We start from the raw sequence: 20532 nt of genomic DNA on the forward strand, positions 1-20532 counted from the left end.
AAGTAAAGGTCACCTATATCCAATGGATTGAAATGTTTAATCATGGCACGTTGAAGCTGACGTGAGTCAATTACCATTCGATCGATTTTGATTTCATGGTAGTGCCTTTCACTAGAAAGCAGCAAACTCGGGCACTCCAATGCACAGCACTCCTCTGGTGTGAGCCCTCGGCCAGGCGACGCGACGCGACACGAGCACTGAGCTGGCAGAGGGGTGGCGTCTCCACACTGCAGACCGATGGCTGTCCTGAACCAAGGGGGCAGGGGGATTGGATGGACAGGGAGAACCGTGTGTGTGTGTGTGTGTGTCTGTTGGAACAGCTGAAGCCCCGGATCGTCAGGAATGCGGTAGATGGTGTGAGATTCAGGACTTTTATGGAAAGCAGAGACTGCCTGAGACGTAACTTCACCCGAACGACATTGAGTTGGACTCACAGGCAGCGCGCTTGTCTCCGCATCGGCCACACTGGATTGGAGTTTATTCGCTTTATTTATTTACCGAAGCCCAGTCTTCTGTGCCGCAAGGATATCAATTTGGGGGGATAAAATAACAAAACCTGACGGACGTACCTGTTTAAGAAAGGTAAGTATCCATTGATTTTTTTTAAACTACCTTTTGAAGATGTTGCTCACTAAAGTAGATTTTCCCATTGCTCTCGTCAGACGCGTTTCCAGATCTGTACGTGTAATCTGACCGGCACATATATTGTACTCGAGGTGGTTATATAGCGCCTACGCTTCGCAGCCGAGTCTGATCGTTTTTAGATTTTATTGGCATGGAATCAGGTCACCCTCGATTGCCACCAAAAAAACTTTCCAGCTTATATGAAAAGGTGCGACGCGTAAATTCCCGTTACTTTTAAACCATAGTCTAATAAATACAGAACGTCACTTTTAGATTAGTATTTTCTTAGAAGACCTTCAAAACACGCAAGGAGCTGTATAGGGCGAATGAATTCACTTTGAAAAGCCAGCAGCAGTGAGCGGAGCAGAGCACATGTGGGGACGGGTGGCGCAGCGATGAGGGTGCCAACTCAAAGCCCGTTAACCTTCACAGTCACCTCGTCCCCACGTGGGTTTCATCTCCCAGCACAGTCTTGGGATCATGAAATTAACGGCGGCATTGACTCGTTGAGGGTGGTCCACCACGTACTAAACACTGGGTTGGTTTTCTGTCACGAACCCGATGTAGACATCGGTCGACTCGTAATGGATGGACGGACGGACTTACTTTTCTATTAAGGGGTAACAGCTGCCGTAGTCAGAGGAGGCTGAAGTTGGCTATTTATTCGCCCGATACATATTTGGATTCCGTTCCACCTTAAATTTCTGCGATACTGCGAATTTTAGTCAGTAGACTGCTAGCCTGTTCAAAGACGCGTGAAACCAACTTCGTAAACTCGCAATGTCCTAAGTTCTAAATAATCGCCATGTTAACACTTTTTCACCACAAAGCACGTTTTTATTTTATTTACTTTTTTCCCCGACGCACTTTCAAAAAAGTCGTACTTGCGCAAGATGGCAGTGCTGCACTGCGACCACTAGATGGCAGCAATACAAGCGCTTTAACGGTGGCCGACAACAAACGGCACCGGACAGCCTGGAGCGAGGGGCTCGGACACGGGGGTCTTCAATGAGGAGATATAAATATTACCATCATCCCGTCATACATGACTGAGCAAAACCTAAATAAATAAATACAAATATCAAACACGCCTCAGTTCTAATAGGGCCAACAATATTAAAAACGTGCAAGAACGGCCAAAACCAACATATGTTTTAACTTTGCTTGGGTATTTTCATTTCTGTATCTGTTTGTTCTCTTCTGCCTTTTAATGTTTTCATACATCCGCAAGCCTAGAGCAAGACATAAAAAGCTGTTGCTTTTGTCCATCTAAGAGACAATTTCTTTTCGTCTATTTGCTTCACAATGCGTACTCATTCATATGCAGGCAATGGCATCTTAATGTTGCACACAATGGCACAACTCTTTTTTGCCATACATAATTTACAAAAACCATAAAGCAATATTATACTCATAAATAAAGTTAGAAAAAGAAACCTGCTGCTTTTAGTGGATATGCATTAAAAAATTCTACATTAATGATTAGACCCCAGCACTTTCTCTAAGCCAGTTTGGTCACAAGTGACACGAGGGGTCTGTTTCAACACTCCTTAAATTTACTGCAGCTGCTCAGCAGCCCCGGCCTCCTAAGTGCAGAGCCCAGTCCTTTGTGGACTTTGTATGCCCCCCAATCCCCATGTCTCAGTGGGCTTCTCTTAAGGCGCCCCAATCCCCCCCAACGCTGCGCATGGCCCATCAGCTGGCGGTGGCTCAAAATCTGCATTGAAAGAAACAGGTTTGGAAAAACTGGTGGCGGTTTCCTGGTCCTGGTTCTCCTTGTGTCCGTGTGGTGTGCAGGTTAGCTTACTGGCCACAAGTGTGCATGGCGCATACTGGCATCCAGTCCTGCCTCATCCCAGCTCCAGCACCCTACAGCCCCCTTAAACTACTCAGGTGGGAAATGTGAGTTGGACAGAAGAGCCAAAAGAATGAGCTTGTAATACTCCGAACTTGATGTTAATTTTGCTTATGCAGCTATAGGGAAAATAGTGCCATGTTCGATTCCTCGCACCCATCACTTGTGGTCTCACGTAATTCTACTAGCCTTATCTTTGAAGAATAACGTCCACCAAATAACTGTCTGCATTCATACTTCAACAGCACAATAAAGACACTGAAAATGTTAGCAGGTCAATGCAGTGACACCTTCTGGGCCCCCCTTGGTCATCCCACCCAGTGTAAGGTTCTGTGACTTTATCAAGCTTGGTGGGTCATAATGTGGGCCTCAATTTATCTGCAGCAGCCATTTCTACAAACCTGAGATGAAAGGAAACTTTGGTGATACGGATTAATCCTGTCCTCTTCGCTTTTGTGAGGGCCCAAATGGTTTGGGACCAGAATGCACCAGACACTCATTGTCATTGTAACAAAGTGTGGCAGTTTACAGTGGACCACAACCGACTCTGCTTAATCTAGTTTTGGGGTGCTGGGAGAATCACGCTTAGAAATAAAAGGTGCCAGAGCGGATCTTTAGGGCGATGCCACAGGTGAACCATTTTGGGTCCCTAAAGACCCTTCCACGTGTGAAAGTCCCAGACTGAACCTTTAATTATTTAGCTGTGACAGGCCATGAATAGATGGTGACAGATTTGTGAAATACCAATGGGTCAGGATTTTAAAAGGACTCTTGTTGCATACGTTAACCCTGACCAAGTCCAGGCTTTCATAATCTGTTAGGGTCCTGCTGGGTAGCCTGCCAGACTTTAAAGACACATTAGAAAGTTTTTCAAAGCACAAAGAACTAAGGTCACATGTAAAGAACCCATCCCAGAATGAAACGATGCTTTGTCAGACAATAGTTCTATGAAGAATCACATGACCCAGTAAAGTGCCAATGAAGAACCAGCACTTTTAAGAGTGAAGCAGGCTGCCCGTCTAGTGGACTACACGACGCCCGTTCTAAAGTGTAACATTTTTGGGTTGGCGGTGGAAGCTCCACAGAGACTCAGACGAGCTCTTCATGGACTGCCGCCTGGGCCTGGAATCTCACCCGGTGAAGCTACAGTAGATCTCTGCAGTACTGACCACAGCGTTGGCCTAGCAGATAATTGAGAAAGGAGGATCGAGATTTAATCGTACAAAATCATTTTAACAAATTGTCATCAGAATGAGCTCCCTTCTTCGTTTGGCTCCTCCATGTCGTGCACTTCATCATTCCATTCTGTTTCTTTCGCCAATTCATTTCTCCATCATTGGCGTAGTTTTATTTAGCAAATGCTTTGCACCTGATCACCATTTGAATGGTTTCTACTGTCAGTGGTGGGCACAAGCTGATGGTTTACAGCCTTGCTGCCTGGTACATTTTTTTTTCCCTCTCAGTTCACTACATAAACACCGTGGGGTGGGGGGGGCACCCACCCAAGCAGACAGCTGACATGGCGTCGTGTGCACCTGGCGCTCCTCTTCGACGGCTTCCTGCTTTCCTAACACATTCAACAACCACAAAGCAGCTCTGGCAGATGTGAAAGTCCACAGAAAATGACCGCGGCTGCTTTAGGAAGCGACAAGACTGGCGACTCCAGCTTGGTGTGACTTGAGCAGGTGTGGATGTGTGCTCAGCTGTGCACCCGCTGTCTTCCATGGAATGCTGATATGACAAGACGGTAGCAGATGACGGAATAAAAACAATTAATAAGAATAAAAACGTACAACAAGACCGAACAACAAAAGAATAAACTGAACAGCACAAAAGTGAGGCCGATCCAATCTAAAAAAGCAGGATCCTTAAAAGCTAACTGGAAGTGGTCGAGTCTGAGGATACGTTTCTAATGGCCAGAGGTAGCTGAGAATCACACCCCGGGGGTTTGGGATGGGGGAGTGTGTGAGAATATCTGGGGGGGGATAGTTGTGACAGTTCCAGGGTGACATGATGACATAAGGAGGTTCAAGTGAGAACACATGCAGCACAGTTGGCACAAAGTCTGAAAAGAAGCCCATTTCACGAGTCAGAGCTAGAAGGGATGAAGAATAAGCACTTCATCAACAGACTGCAAGAGGAGGAAGGGCCATCATGTGAAGGTGACCGAAGAAGGTGCAATGTCAGCGGACAGTTAAAGACAACTCCAAGTGGAGTGGGAATAGCTGACCACCACCATCCAAAGAGCTCGACAAGGAGCTTTCAAGCTGCAGCACCTTTAATAAAGGCTAGAGGGGATTAAATTGCCAAAGCTGGTGGTACCCCCGGTAAGGATCAGTGTGCCCACCCACAGTGCTACATTAAGCAGATTTATAAATGGGTAGACAGCTACAGTGCACAACCTTTAGTATTTTAGTCTGAAGGTACCAATGAAGAAATTAGAAAATCATTTAGCACAATTAAAGGTGTGAAAGTGTCACTCAAATTATAACTTGTAGCCCTGAGGCTCACAGCAAACAGAGCTTGATGCACTAAGAGAGTTCGGTAACAAGACCCCCTAAAAGAGAGGTCCGAGTGCTTCTCACTTCACATGGACAGAGGGGTCTGGCCAGCAACTAAATTTAAAGCATGCCTGTGCACTAAATATTGTGTCCCCCATAAATAATCTGCCAATACATTTAAAGGGATGAGGTGGGGGTGGCACAATGCCGGGGGGGTTGATTGGGGCTTTTCTCAGGGTACTCCTCATACATCCCAAAAATACATACAGTAGGGTAACTGGTGCAAACTAAATTGGGTGCCCTGTTAAAGACGATCCTAGGTACACTCCTGTCTTGCGCCCAGCTGTCTAGGTGGTGTCCCAGAACTGAACAAGTGTTAACGTGGTCATTGTCCCAGTGGGGCTGCCATCTAGTGTTCCAGGGGAGGTAACACTCTGTGTATGTTCTCTCACCTCAGTCCTTCTGCCACACACTAATAAAACCTTACATGCGCACACAAACAGCAAAACAGTTAAAAAGACATATTCTGATTTTCAAAATAGTGCAGATCTATTCCAGTTCTCTTCACTACAATTCTGTGTCTGTATTGAATTCTTCTCAATTCTGTACTTGCTGTGTTGGATTCTGACATTTCCTCTTCCCTTTATGTTGAATTTTCTGACCCGCTTAATCCACACAAGGGTCACAGGGGCACTGGAGCCTAACCTAGCCAGGAACAAACCAGGAAGAAGCCCACAGAGACAGAGGGAGAACAAGCAAAGTCCACACAGGGAGGGCCCAGGACTTGAACCCGGGCCTCTTTACTGTGCTTGCCTTTGAATTTGAGACACTAATTATGTTGCGCTCATCTAAGGCAGCTTCCTGACTTATGCTGTGAGCTGTCCTGAAAAAAATGTAATGCAAATGGCCAAATTCTAAATCTGCGATTAATTCTGCTGCATGATCTATAAATTGAAATAAAACAAAGATAACATCTGAGTGGACCATAAGGTAGGTCCTCTATAAGAACAGCATCTTAGTAACTGCTTAAATACAACATCAACCTAAGGCTACGAATGGAAGGGCTGCAATGGCCACAACCTCACTGATAATGCTTCACGATTATTTTCTGCCTTATGTGACAACTGGTGACCCCACTGCTTCACTCGTTCATGAGTTTAGGTCTCCTGTTCATTAAAGACTGTCCTAATTTTGCGCAGTTGTTGATTTCCAACTTTAAATGAAATAATTTGTTTAATCAAAATAAGACCATTTTTTCAAGCAGGATCATCTCAGTATGCTAGCAGCCACACCACATGCACTTCAGAGAAGGTCATCCACACCTGAAGCTAAGCATGTTCAGGCCCGGCCAGTACTTGGATGGCAGACCAACCAGGAAAAAGCTTGGGTTGCTACTGTAAGAGATGTTGGTGATGCCAGCAGGGGGCGCCTACCCTGTGGTTTGAATGTGGACTGCAGTGCAGTGACTGGGGACACTGTGCTGAAAAAAATGGCGTCATCCTTTGGATGAGACTTAAAACTGAGGTGCTGAGTCTCTGTGGTCATTAAAGATCCCTTAGCATCCTTTATGAAGAGTAGGGTGTAGCCCAATGGCTAAATTGCCCACCACCATAGACAGATATAGATAGACGCCGCATTCACTGTGTTGTCCAGTCGACACGATAAGTCAGCACGTCCTCCATATTGTGAGTGGCAAAAGTGCCATTTAAATTAATACAGGTAGTCATGGAAAACGGGTTTTCTGATGGAAAAACGATAACATTTAAAACAGTATCGTTTACATACGACAGATTTTGTCGAATCGTTTAAATACAATTATTTATATCCATTTATACACGAATAATGGCAATTATTAAATAATAATAATATTAAATAATTCCTTCCATATACAGTAAGTAACATTTCTCAGACTGCCTTCTTCCATCCCTGAAACATTTCTAGATGTCCTGTTCTTACGCAACACAGTACTGAAGTATTGGTTAATGCCCGAGTCACCTCACGTATAGATTACTGTAATGCTATTCTATCTGGCATCTCACAAAAACTTATCCATCGCTTACAACTTCTTCAAAACTCTGCTGCCAGGTTAATAACCTGTTGTTCTAAATCCACTGAACATATTACACCTATTCTCTCTCAACTGGCTCCCTGTTAACTACAGAATACAATACTAAACACTGCTCTGAACATTTAAAGCTCTCCACAACCTCACTGATCTCCTCCAGACTTGCACTCCCTCTTGCTCACTCAGATCCTCATCTGCAGCTCTACTTTCTGTACTGCACATCAGACTCAGTGCTATGGGAGCTCGAGCGTCTCTCGTAGTGCTCCTCAACTCGGGTATTCTCTTAACCTCTCACATACTGTACGTCAGCTCAATTCAATAACACATTTTAAAACTGCCCTCAAAACTTATATTTTCAAACTGGCATACCAGTTGTGAATTTTGCACTGTTACTGCCAGTTATCTTTGTTTGTTTTCTGATTATTGCTTTTTGATTTATCATTCTCTTGTTTTAATTTTACTTATGTTGTTTAATTTTATTGTAAGGTGACCTTGAGTGCTAAGATTATAAAATGGGATTTTCTAATGGCCAAATATAACCAAAATAATTGTTCAGCCTTACCTATGAAATGTAATCCCCTGGGATCTGGTTTGGAGCGTACAGCGGTTTGTACAATCCCAAACAACATATTACAGTATTCATTACTTCACTCCGCAGCAGTGCTACTCACAATATGGCGGCAACGTTGACGTGCGATGCTGCTGGTCATGTGGCGTCTAGTAATTCTATGTCTATGCCCACCACGACCTCATCCATTCCGACCATCCATTGTCAATGACTGACTGTCTCTCCCACCCCTTCACCACTTAACAGGTGATGTGTGGTGAACATAAAAATGGCTGTCGTCACATCGTCCAGGTGGCTGCTTCATATTAGTGGTAGTTGAAGTGGCTCCCCACTCACTGAAGAGCTTTGAGTAGTGAGAAAACGTGCTACATGAAAGTAGTGAATTATTATTATGAATCAAACAAGAAAATGGCTTTCTCAAATGTCACAGGAAGCAGGCAATGCGGTGCTAATGAGTTTAACATTCCGGTCAGTTTCTTACCTTCATCCACGGGTCCACCGTGGATCATTGGAGTGAGAAAGCGAGTAGACATTTATCATGTTGATATTAGAATAATAAACCTTTAGGATCATGTCAAGGCCAGACAGAAGAGTAAACACAGATTCGACCCCTTCTACCCCAAAGCTGTCTGCTTTGCTATGGTCCAAATAGTTAGCAGAAGAAGACGAAGTGTGGGAATGACACATTATCTCATGCATCACAGAGCTGCACACTTGTTTTAAAGAGTAAATAGTCATCTATTTCAATAGTCATCTATTTTCTGGTTTACGGCTCAGAGTAAACTGTGAAGACTGGGGGCCAAACCTGGCAGAGACACTCAAACTGTGCCAGTTTATAAGGTTATGTCATGTCTGCAGAAGGAAGCCCATGGGAACATTGGAATAACACAGTGTGCACTGAAGGTAACCGAGCTCAAAATCGAACCAAAACACAGATTGCGTTCTGACAGCCTACCCCACTCCTCAACAGCATAAGATAAGTTCATGTTGTACTTGCTAATGGAACTCTGAGGCAGCCGACTAAGCGACAAATACAGAGGTACTGCGCATTACATTGATGTATGAATAACAAATTTAATTTGTAATTACTGATGTAACATACTGTATGTACATAATGGCCGCCAGGTATACTCATGAACGCGCGCGCACACACACAGACACACGCGAGTCAAACCCACTCTCCGTCTCCCAGGCCCAGTGAAGACTGTGTTGAGAACAAGCCAAGCGTGACAGAGATGCCCTCTCAGACCTCAGCTGCAGTTTCCAGCTCTTCCTGTAGAATTCACAACGAAGGCTAAGTGAGAACTGTGCACCCTCAAGTGTACCCTGGTCTTGCCCCGGGTGGTCTCATCTGGTGCCCTTGTTTACATACTGTATGTGTAAATCATGTAATGCGGCTCCTCAGGAGCCTGTAGAGGTAGGAGTTCTCCATCACATTCATTATGACAGTTTAAAGCCACCTGTCAGACTTTTGGAAGTGGAAGAAAACTCCTCACAAATTAGGAAATTCAGCAAAGGTCATAGTGACCAGCGGCCTTATTTATGAAGCTTGTGTATTTAGAAAAAGGAGTCTTGAAATGTACATACTTACAAAAAAGTCAGGGTTTATAAAAGAAGACCTGACAAGGGAACTTAGGCATATTTATGGCAACTTTGAGCCAATTGTATGCAACATGTCAAAAAAATGACGACACCCTTGATCAAGTAGGGGAACGCAGCCAAACCAGCTAAATCAGTGGTTCTCAAACTGGGGTCCGCTGTCGGTGGGACCGTGAGAAATTATTGCATATTTATACTTTTATAATTATTAACCCTTACCATCCGAGGAGAAGTAAGTGACTGAGCTCCGTCGTTACCCCCACCACCCAGACCCGACCACTAATCCGCTGTTCCGTTATTCGCTGCCACCGCATTGTTTTCCCACCATTATCCCTCAGCACAAACCAGCCCTTATTATTTTTATCATAATCAAAAATTATCGATTCTTTCGTAGCATCAAAACACTCGAACAGTTTTTCAGCTAAAGGTGGATACAGATAATCGACAAACAACACATTTGACATTTTTTGTGTTTTTAAGTTGTGAAATGTTCATAATGAGACAATTCAAAATAAAATGAAGGAAAAATGTCCATAATGATGATCCACAATTCAAAATAAAGTCTTAAATTGCTAAGAGGCGGTTTAAAAAATCGACAATGAAGAAGAGTCTTGATGATCTGGTCGTTCCATTGATTTTGATTTGAATATAATTTTAAGGGGACCGCCATGCAAGAAATTCTAAAGAAATTTGAGAACCGCTGAGCTAAATGAACACTCACACGTGTAATAATTCATATCACCAAACTGTTATTACAATGTGCATTTTTGTGGCAAAGAATAGTGATGAATATGATGTGACGACTGGATTTCAGTTCCCTTTAAGAGGGCCAGTGCTGCGTATTTGCACTGAAGAACTTCTTAAATTTTTCCTCAGTTTATATCAGCTACTTGTTGTCCCTTCTTGGGGAACTGACGGACTGGTCGGGAATATTTCCGCTAAGCTTCACTCCGTCGTACCTGCTGTGCTGGAAGCCATTAGCTGTCTGGTGAGGAGTTACATCCATTTTGGTGTGGGTGCACATGTAAAACACAGCAGGTTTTGACCAACATAATAGTGCAATATGCAGCTGTGTCCGGTTCTCTTAACGCATTATACTGCACTCGCATTGCAATAAGGGCACCGAGTGAGGATGAAGTTACTTATGTTAACTGTGAGCAGAGACATTCCATTAATGCACAAGTCATCTGTAATGGCAAGAGGTGGCTGAGAAACCTTACGTCTCTGTGTCCTGGGTCAGCCTGCAATTCATTTATTTAGAGACAAAGCAGTTTAGACAGATGCGATGGTGCTGAACATGGAGGCTGGCTTGTCGGTAAGATAACTAGCTGACCTTTAGTTTTTCAGACGGCTTGTACTAGACATTGTAACAGCAATCATGTGTGATAAAGGTGATAATGGCTACCCATTCAGATGCTGGTGCCTCGCACCTTTCCCTGACCCACAGAACACAGAGGAGAGGCGCCATAATGCCACACATGATGATTCTGCACTCACAGACTCTTTTGAATGCAAGTGGAGTTTCGATGTGTCAGGCAAGGGGCTGCTTGGGCAGCCAGTGGAGTTCTGGGGCCTTGTGATTGCACTTGTTTGAGGCTGATCAGCATGCTACATATATGGCGGTTTCAGGGCTTTTGTTCGAGGCACATTCCCATACGCACATTTACAAAGTGATTGTGATTTATAAAGGTTAAATTGTGTAGAAATATGCGTACACCAGGTTTTACAAATCTGATATTTTTGGGGTGTACACAATTTTTTGACGTGCACATACTTTCACTCTCAAAGTTTTATACATGAAGCCCCAGGTCGGTGTAAAAGAAACTGAACGTATTTATAAAAAAATACTGCACAAAACAAAAGTCACATTTTTCCTAACATCTGTGCACTGTGCTCTAAGCAGGCAGGGTGGTGTAGTGGTTAAGGTTTTGGACTTCAGACTCTTAAGTTGTGGGTTCAAATCCTACTAATGACACTGTGCAAGTCACATGACCTGCCTGTGCTCTAATTGGAAAACCAAAGAGAAATGGAACCAATTGTAAACCTCCTTGAATAAAGGCGTTGACCAAATAAGTAAATGTAGCTGCTCTACTGGTGTCCATTTTGAATGTCCATCCATTATCCAACCCGCTGTATCCTAACTACAGGGTCACAGGGGTCTGCTGGAGCCAATCCCAGCCCACACAGGGCGCAAGGCAGGAAACAAACCCTGGGCAGGGCGCGCACGCACACACATATACACACACACGCCCGCCCCAAGCACACACTAAACAATTTCAAATCGCCAATCCACCTAACCTGCATGTCTTTGAACTGTGGGAGGAAACCCAGAGTCAGGGCAGAACATGCAAACTCCACGCAGGAAGGACCCGGGAAGCAAACCCAGGTCTCCTAACTGCGAGGCACATTTTGAATGTAAATCCTTTAACCTCATCAAACAGCCCAGATTTTTACATATCAATCCCGTTCCATTGCCAGCTATGGGGTGAATGTGTAACACAAGAGAGGGGCACCAATACTAAGGGTCTGAGAGTGCCCACCCGCGTACTGCTTATGTTCTCAGTCACCTTCATAATGGACGCTTTTCATGAGCAAATGGTGAAGCAAAGCAAACTACAAAAAAAAAAAACTACAATGAGAAAAAATTAAATGACTGAAAGTATACATTTGTATCTCATAAATAATAAAAAAAACACATAAACCATTAAAATGTGCAATGGTAGAAAATTTATAAATGACCCACTTATTTTCAGTTTAGATTTATACTGGACTGGCTCTGGTGAACCTAAAAATAATGACGACATTGTAAATAATGTGACCGACAATTTACAGGTTTATAAATTAATAAGGATTGTACATTATGGTTGGCTCCCTGCCCTGATTGGTTCCTGCCTTGCGCCCTGCGTTGGTTGGGATTGGCTCCAGCAGACCACCGTGACCCTGTGTTCGGACTCAACGGGTTGGAAAATGGATGGATGGATGTACATTATGGTACAGTGATGTTCATTATAGTGCTAATTATAAAGTTAGCTAAGAAACGTTGATGTTGAAAAATAAATAATCTACTGCTCGGAGTATTCCAGGATTTTAATCTTCTGTGCTAAAGGAATATACTGAAGCTGCAGCCTGGGAAGCTTTGATCGTTTCAATAAATGCGGACTGTGACCTCCATGGACATGACACTGTAGCTCACTGAGCCCTTCCTCAAAATATATTTCTACAATTATGATTATTTCAAACAGCAGGATGGTGTGAGCCAATCCTGAGAATATGGGACTCTAGAAGGCAACACGCCATAGCAGGGCACTTCTAGAAATCCTAATTCACAACAAGCAATTTAAAGACTGGTACCAGAGTGCTGCATAAGAAGGTAGGTGTGTGTGTGTGTGTGTGTCTTGACTTCAGAACCCCTTCAAAATCACAGGTTGACACAGAAACAATGCGTGAGCTCCACTCGGACACTGACAGCGCTGGACGTTCAAGTCCTAGAGTTGTGAGGCAGCAGTGCTAACCACCATACTTCAAATAAATTCCCTGTGTATCCAGCGTTAAGAAAGTCTAAACATTTACCAAGAAGCTCTCACTAACAGGACCGCAGGTATATTTAGAGATATGCAAGAATGACTCGCAGTCAGAAATTCATTAATATAAGCATCATGTAAAGCTCAGATTACAGTATAAAAATGCAAAAAGTCTCAGTGCCTGTAATTTACTACATGAATACTACATGAATAAATTCAACTGAATGTGCTTTTATGTTTATTTGTAGGTGTTCAAAAGCAAGTCCAGTGCCCAGTCAAAGTGTCTATAAGGCGTAGCCATGACTGATGTGGCACAAAAAACCGAGGTAAGAGCTGCTCGCCTGGCTAGGGGGCTACTCTGGAGGGCTTTAAACAAATGCAAACTAATGCAGATATGAAGTGCATTTTAATGTGCAGAGATATTAATCTGTATATGTGCCAGCTTTCAAAAGTTTGGAATCAACCGTACACCTTACTGTTATGATAGAAATCGATATTAAAAAAAAAAAAAAAATTAAAGTTCAATTGATTTTAAAATAGATACCTTACTAGTGTTGCAAATGGCTGTTACTGCTTGAAATGACTGATTTCTAATTTATTATTCACACATGACTGCAAAGCCCCATTTTCAGCAGCCATTCCTTCAGTGTCCTAACTCCCTTAGCTCATCCTTAAAGAGACGTGTAAATGGAAACCATTCAATAAAACGAGGAAGTTGTCTTTTCTTGGGTTGCAAGGTACTGGCATTCCTACAGTTCATTTCTGGATTTCGAAATCGCCAAAACAAAACAGCATTGTAAAGAAACACCTCGGTTTATTGATTCTGTTCTTTGAAAGAAAAGTAATTCCAAGTGACAGCTGACCAATAAATGTAAGAGTCCATACAAACGGGGTCCATCAGTGTCGTGAGGGTGGGGGGCAAGCTGGATCTAACCTGGCTAGATAAAGAAGTGGAAGGCCCAGATGCACAACTGCACAAGAGAAGATGTCCAGTGTGAGAAGTGAACACTGTGCAGGTCTTCAGTTGGGTGCTTCTTAAGTAAAGTACACGCTGACAACAAGTGAAGAGAAAAAGGCAAAAGAATTCTGGACTTTGGACAGTGACTTCTGGGGGATTCCAGACTATTGCCCATTTTGACCTTTTTTCCAGCTTTGTCTTTGACATTCTGCCTCAAATTCAGCATCCTGGAGTTGTCTTTTCACTGCTGGGGGTGACATTGGTGTTTGTTAAGTGAAGTCTAAATGAGGACCCTTAAGGCGTCCATTTCTCAAACTACGGACCGTGATGTGCAGTTGTACATCTGGGCCTTCTGCTTTTATCTTTGTTCCAGTCACGTCCAATTGCCCATTTCTCCCAAGACAGTAGCCAGCACATTTGTATGAATTCTGACCTTTCTTGGCAATCTGTGGCACGGAATAACCTTCATTTTCCAAAACAACAATTAACTGCTGTGTTTCTTTAGAAAGCTGTTTCATTTTGGGTTTATTGAACCCAGAATTGAACGTTGAGGATGGCAGTACCCGGAAACCCAAGAAAAGACAATTTACTTTTGTGGCCAGTAGATTGAATGCTCCAGCTCCCCAAACACCTGACACAAGTATGAAAGCACAAAGAGTTTTTATTGTGGGACACCCTTCCCCAAGCGTTTCCCACCACAGCAGCAAGTACAGTTAAGCCCAATAGCAATACTTCTGCCTTCTCTCTCTCTCTCTCTCTCTCTCTCATGGTCACCTCCACGCAAGCCTCATTCTCATTCCTCCAGACTCTGGCTCGTGGATTGAGGCAGCCAGTTTCTTTTATGCCGCACCCAGGAGTACTTCCAGTGAACCAAAGGATAGGCTTGGGAGCACTTCTGAGTGAATTGGGAGCCTGACAAAGTAGGGTTCCCCAAATCCCACAGCACCCTCTGGCAGCACCCATGGAACCAAACAGGGCTGAGTCAGCAACCTCCAAGTCCCATGATGCTCTGTGTGAATCCGGGGCACCGCTGCAGCCCAGGGGAGCTGCCGCCTGGAGGTTTGAGGGAGGCAGTGCCCTCCAGAAGCTGCCTTCATTCATCCTTCCACTTGATGGGCCCGGTAAGGATGCCGGCTGCCCCGCACACTTGGTTTACTGAAGACAATGACAAGTTTCAGCTGTGCTATCATGGACGCAAAGCTTTCTCAGGTAATCAATTAGCATTTAAACACGATTAATTAAAAATGAACTAGGAGAGTCTACCATTAGGGCACTGGAGAAATGGTTAAAGAAAATGGGGCTTAGAAGTCAGATGTGAATAATACATTATAAATCATCCATTTCAAGCACTAATAGCCATTTACACTATTAGTAATATTGTATTTTTATCTAATTTTATGTTACCTTAATAAAAAGTGTCAATTTCTATCAAAAACACGGACATTTGCGGGTGATTCCAAACTTGTGTGTACATTGTGCATAACACGGTCTTTACTTCTGACACACTTACTGGGTTTTAAGAGGGTTTCTGGTTTGTAAAACTGATTATTTTGTTAAAGAGTAGATGATTTAATATTGTTCAGAATGCTACTGTTAACAAGCACTGTTGACCTCATGTAGTTGGGTTTGGCATCTTTGGAGGGTGGGAGGTTATTCAGCTTATTAGAAGATTAATATCCATGTATCCTCCTGTGTGTTGGTCTTTGAGCAAATGGCAAAGTTTTTCTGGACATGTTATTTTAGTGAATTGAGTAATATGTCATACTATATAAATGTGTGACCCATACATATGTAATTTGTTAAACTGAATGAATTAAACTCACCAAATCCAGTCAGTCATTTCCTATTGTGCCATTACCAGTAGCATCTCAAAGTGTTTTAAAAGATAAATGAGATTATAATATGGCATCAAACTGAAAAGCATAAAATTAAAAGTGTAATACAAGAACAAACAAAGAGGTGGTATTGACAGACTAATAGGAAGAAAATCAGTGGCATAGATTCATGGTCTTCTGTTCCTGCAGCAAGAGCTAAAGACTTTAAAATGCTTAAGTATAGATAGATAAGATACTTTATTAATCCCAAGGGGAAAAACAGGTCAACTACGACATCTAGAGTGTGACAAGTCATTGAAATGTAATGTGCGCATATCACAATCACTTTCATCATTTCCTTAACTGAGTCTGCGTTCATCTCAAGAGCACAAAATGTCATCTCAGTCATGCAGGCCACTTCCTCGTGTAAGCTCTGCATGCTATAGCCAGTTACAAATACTAGACTGTTATAAAAACATGCAATACAACAATTTTGGACTTGCTGTACACAAACACACAATTTTCTTCATGCATGTTGCAATTCTCAAGTATTGAAATGACAATGGGAAACAGTTAAAAATGTTTTCCTCCTAATTCACCTGCTGTAAATCACGTGTCTGCGCTCCACCAACTCTTAGATGAATAAGTCTGGCAGAAAGCGTCAAAGTCCTCGCTCTTAGTCTGCCACTGGCAACACCTCCCATTCTCTGAGGTTGAATCACAGACACCTTAAAAAGTGTCAGCACCACCAGGACAGGAGAGACAATATCAAAGACATTCACTCATTACGTCTCTGGAAGATTTAAAAACATTTCACTGTAAACAACTGGTCAAGGTCATTTTTGTAAGTTTAGCTACTCTGAGTTGCTGATGTACCAATAATACAAATTCATCAATTACTAGCATTAGCAAATTGAAGACGTGTTTACCCAGAATGACTTATAAGATCCCCCTACAGCTCTTTACATATGCAATGTGAATTCTTCACATTTGGGCAAAAAGTGGGTTCACTCAGTTGCTCAGGAGGACTCAGTACAGTGGACTGGAGGGCATCAGTGTAGTTTGAAGTTGAACATCTCGACTAAATCGCCTTACAGCATAGTGCAGGGCCTGCTTATCTCATTTGCATTTCAAGGTCCCTTAAAGCAAACTCCCATGCAATTTGAAACATCTGAAATACAAGTCAAGATATCTTGAAATAAGCAGAAAGTCTTCGTAATCAAGCTCATTAGAAAAGTGGTGTAGGTCCCCTGACGTGATGAAATGGAAAGCAAATGTGTCATCGAGTAAAGCAAAGCAAGTGTGACAAGAGATCAGGTATTGCTTATTCTACAACGGCCTGGACACATGTTGGTACTCAAGGATAAATAATTGTTTTCTGTAATTGGTATCCCACAAGTCTCCAATCATGAAATCAGCCATTCAGCCTACTTAAATGGAGAAAAGTTGCCACCCTGATGTTTGGTATCATCATCTGCCCCACACGTTAAAGATAAAGGCTGTAAGACGATCTCCAGCCAACCAGCTTGATGTTCCTGTGATAGTAGCTGCAAATATTATTAAGACGTTTAAGATCCATGGGAATGTAATCAACCTTCCTGAATGTGGCTGCAAGAGAAAAAAATCGACCACAAAATGGGCAGAATGATAATGACAATGGACAACTTCCACGGAGATACAAGCTGACCTCCAAGGTCGAGGTCCATCAGTGTCTGATCACACTGTTCATCTCTTTTTGAGTGACAGTGTGTGCTCAATGGAAGAAGACCCAGGAGGACTCCACATAAAAAAGCCAGAACAGAATGTGCTAAAATGCGTTTTGAGAAGCCACATTGCTTCTAGGAGAATGTCCTGTAGAAAGACGAGACAAACTGGAGCTTTCTGGCAAGTCACATCAGCTCTGTGGCCATAAGTGAAAAAATTATTTCAAAGACTAGAACACCACACCTACTGTGAAACATGGAGAGGACTCCGTTATGCTTTGGGGCTGCTTTGCTGTGCCTGGCACAGGGTACCTAGAGGCTGTGCAAGGAACAATGAAATCTCAAGACCATCAACACATTCTGGAGTGAAATGCACTGCCCAGTGTCAAAGCTCTGTCTTAGTCATGGGACATGGATCCTGCTACCAGATACAGACCCAAAACGCACAGCTAAAAGCAGCCAAACATGGCTAAGAACCATTGGACCAACCAAAAGCGGCCTTCCATGAGCCCTGATTTGAATCCTATTAAACATCTATGGAGAGAACTGAAACATGAAGTCAGGAGAAGACCCCCTTCAAACCTGACACTGCTGGAGCAGAAGAGTTGGCCAAACTACCTGTGGACAGAGCAGAAGTCTCACTGAGAGCTCCAGGAGTCGCTTTGTTTGCAACGATTGCAACAAAATATGAAGTTAAGGGTCCCATCAGTTCTGTTCATGCTATTTTCATTTGCATTTTGACAAGCCACATTGCTTCTAGGAGAATGTCCTGTATAAAGACGAGACAAACTGAACCTTATGATTCGATATATTGAGGATTTAAAAAAAACTGTAAGTAGCAGCAACCTGGTGGGCAGGAAAAATGTATTGTAATTAAAGCACAGCCCATCTATTGGTAATCCCCCTCCAGAAGTGGTGCATGTGTGTTTAGAACTCACAATCAAGTGTAGGCTCTTACTTTTGCAAACAGCGGGTGGAAAGTTTGCTGTTCTTTACATCTCGTCTTCTGCAGCATTTAATTTTAGGACCACATGTCCACGTCGTTCACTAATCTTAAAATAACATCAAATATCTTAAAATATCAAGATATCTTAAAATATCCACGATCAATTTCAACATACCTCAAACATACATTCGAGATATCTTGAAATGCACATAACAATATTTTGAGATATCTGAAAATGTATTTACGATATCTTGACATGTTCTTGCATATTTTGTAAAACACAGAACTTATTTAAAGTATAAAAATCTTGAAATGGGTCGAGCTGTTTTTCAAGATATTTGAAATTTCTTTTCAGATATTTCAAAATGTCAAACTAGCTCATTACAACCCTACACACACCATACAGACAATGGTGGAAGGGCTGAGTAAAGGGAGACAAACTCAAGTAGACACGGGCAGAATGGTCAAACCAGTCAGACACCCGATTCAAACCCAGGGCCCCTGAAGTAGAAGCGTTAATCACTGTGCTACCAGGCCACCTACCATGAAAAATTCTACATAAAGATTAACTGATTGATCAATAATTGATAAGCGATTTCTTATTAAACTCTCATGACATTTATAAAATGTATCAAGACACATGTTCTTAAAATGAAGGTATCTTTGCTTTCAGTATGTAACTTTCAGCGTGAGCCTTAGCTTGTTTATCGCATTTGAATTGTGTCTTGCATTACACTTTTGAACACATTCTTGCTATTCGAGGACTTATAATTGCGCTAGCTCTATTAACTAACAAATACAATCAAGATGGCATGTGAATCATACAGTAACATTTTAATTGTTTTCTCAAGTATCAGAAGTTGGCAGAGTGATGTATGGGTAGTTCTTTTGAAATAGTGTATTGTCAATTTTGCACATTCTTATAATAATTTAGGCAACTGTTAACATTTTAATATAGAAGTGTAGAGAGGCTAAAGGGATGCAGATCAGGTTTTTTTTAGGTGGGATCTTTCTGCCTTTCATTTCTGAACTTTCTTTCTGTGTGTCTCTCTTCTGCTTTGTCTTTCTTACCTTCTGGTGCGTCTGTCTTTTTCTTTTTCCGAAGATCCTTCTCACTTCTTCCAAACCTATTGCAAAATCCTATGTGCCCAAACTGGGCAAAGGGGATGTAAAGAACAAGTTTGAGACAATGCAAAAGGCAAGGGAGGAAAGAAGCAGAAGAAGAAATCAGGAAGAGCACCAGAGAAGGAGGGAACAGTACATTAGAGAAAAAGAGTGGAACCGAAGGAAACAGGAGGTTCATTCTTAACATTCTTGCTGCATGACCTGTCTGCCTGTTACCTTGGAGGAACAAGGATTTAAAAACCTTGAGACTCAGAGTTGCGGATGCTTTAAAATACAGGCACTTTAGCGATAATAAATCTTGGGTGGCTTACAAAAATGACAGTGATGACGATAATTCACTGGAAATGGTGCAGAATGATGGCTCGCTCATTGGTTACTGCTACCTCACAGCTCTTGAGTCCTGGGTTCAAATGAGTTCAGTCATTGTGTGGAGTTTGCATGGTCTTCCTGTGTGTGTGTGTGTGTGTGTATTTAGGACTTTACTGAACAGTCCAGTTTCTTCCTGTAACCTGAAGATCAGAGTGATTTGCAGGTTGGTTCTGGCCTTTTGCACAGTACGACTAACTCTCTATGTCCCTAGAGTGGAGTAAGTGGGTTTGGACAATGCAGTAGTGTGTCCTTAGCAGTCACTTTTACCCATGGTGACGTTCAGCAGAGCAGAATACACTGCAAATACAAAGGTAACAGTTAGACCACACACACGTTACGTAGCTTGCTGACGAGTTCACATAGGTTTGGAGGCAGGAATTGAACCGGCAGCCTTGTGGTTTAATGTTCACTGCCTAAGCTGCTACACTACAACCGTCAACCTCAGCACAACTTTAAAATAGCAAACAGTTATATCTTACATGATTAGGTGAAGCACTATGTTGGTCATGTCCGTCTCTCTCTATTGAGGTATTCAAGATCATGTCAAAATGGATTATTGTTACAATTTGAATAATGTGTAAGGGGGTAAATTGACAAACACCAGCTCTTTTAGTTGCTAACCTCTTTTTATTCAGTAAAACACTCAAGCAAGCTGAATGGTCGAACTTTAGTATGAGAAAACGCTGGCAGCTCTCACTTTCGGTCTCCATCCTACAGACACAAACGTGTTCTACTTGCGCTGCTCCGTCATATTCTAATGTTGTATCTCCAATGCAGCAAGTTACTGTCCAACATAACTGGGACATTTGGTTGAACATGTTAACTTCATCAAGGCACATTAAAACAGCAGCCACTCCAAGACACTGTTGAATGAACTGCAGAAG

At 42.6% G+C, this 20532-nt stretch overlaps 1 protein-coding gene across 8 annotated transcripts in view; it reads left to right on the plus strand.

Moving 5' to 3' along the window:
* The first annotated feature begins 287 nt into the window (after window positions 1–287).
* The window catches only part of nexn (nexilin (F actin binding protein)), a 58812-nt gene continuing 38567 nt past the window's right edge, over window positions 288–20532 (plus strand). For 2 of the 8 annotated variants that reach the window (XM_039736043.1, XM_039736051.1), the window contains exons 1-3: window positions 292–582; window positions 12982–13059; window positions 19260–19451. In XM_039736043.1, coding sequence (XP_039591977.1) covers window positions 13033–13059; window positions 19260–19451 — 219 coding nt within the window. In that variant the 5' untranslated portion in view covers window positions 292–582; window positions 12982–13032. Of the gene's footprint in view, window positions 583–12981; window positions 13060–19259; window positions 19452–20532 lie in introns of all 8 variants that reach the window. The other 6 variants (XM_039736044.1, XM_039736046.1, XM_039736047.1 and 3 more) reach the window with 5 other exon arrangements.

Source organism: Polypterus senegalus, chromosome 14 (assembly GCF_016835505.1).
Source record: "Polypterus senegalus isolate Bchr_013 chromosome 14, ASM1683550v1, whole genome shotgun sequence".
NCBI classification, from domain to species: domain Eukaryota; kingdom Metazoa; phylum Chordata; class Cladistia; order Polypteriformes; family Polypteridae; genus Polypterus; species Polypterus senegalus.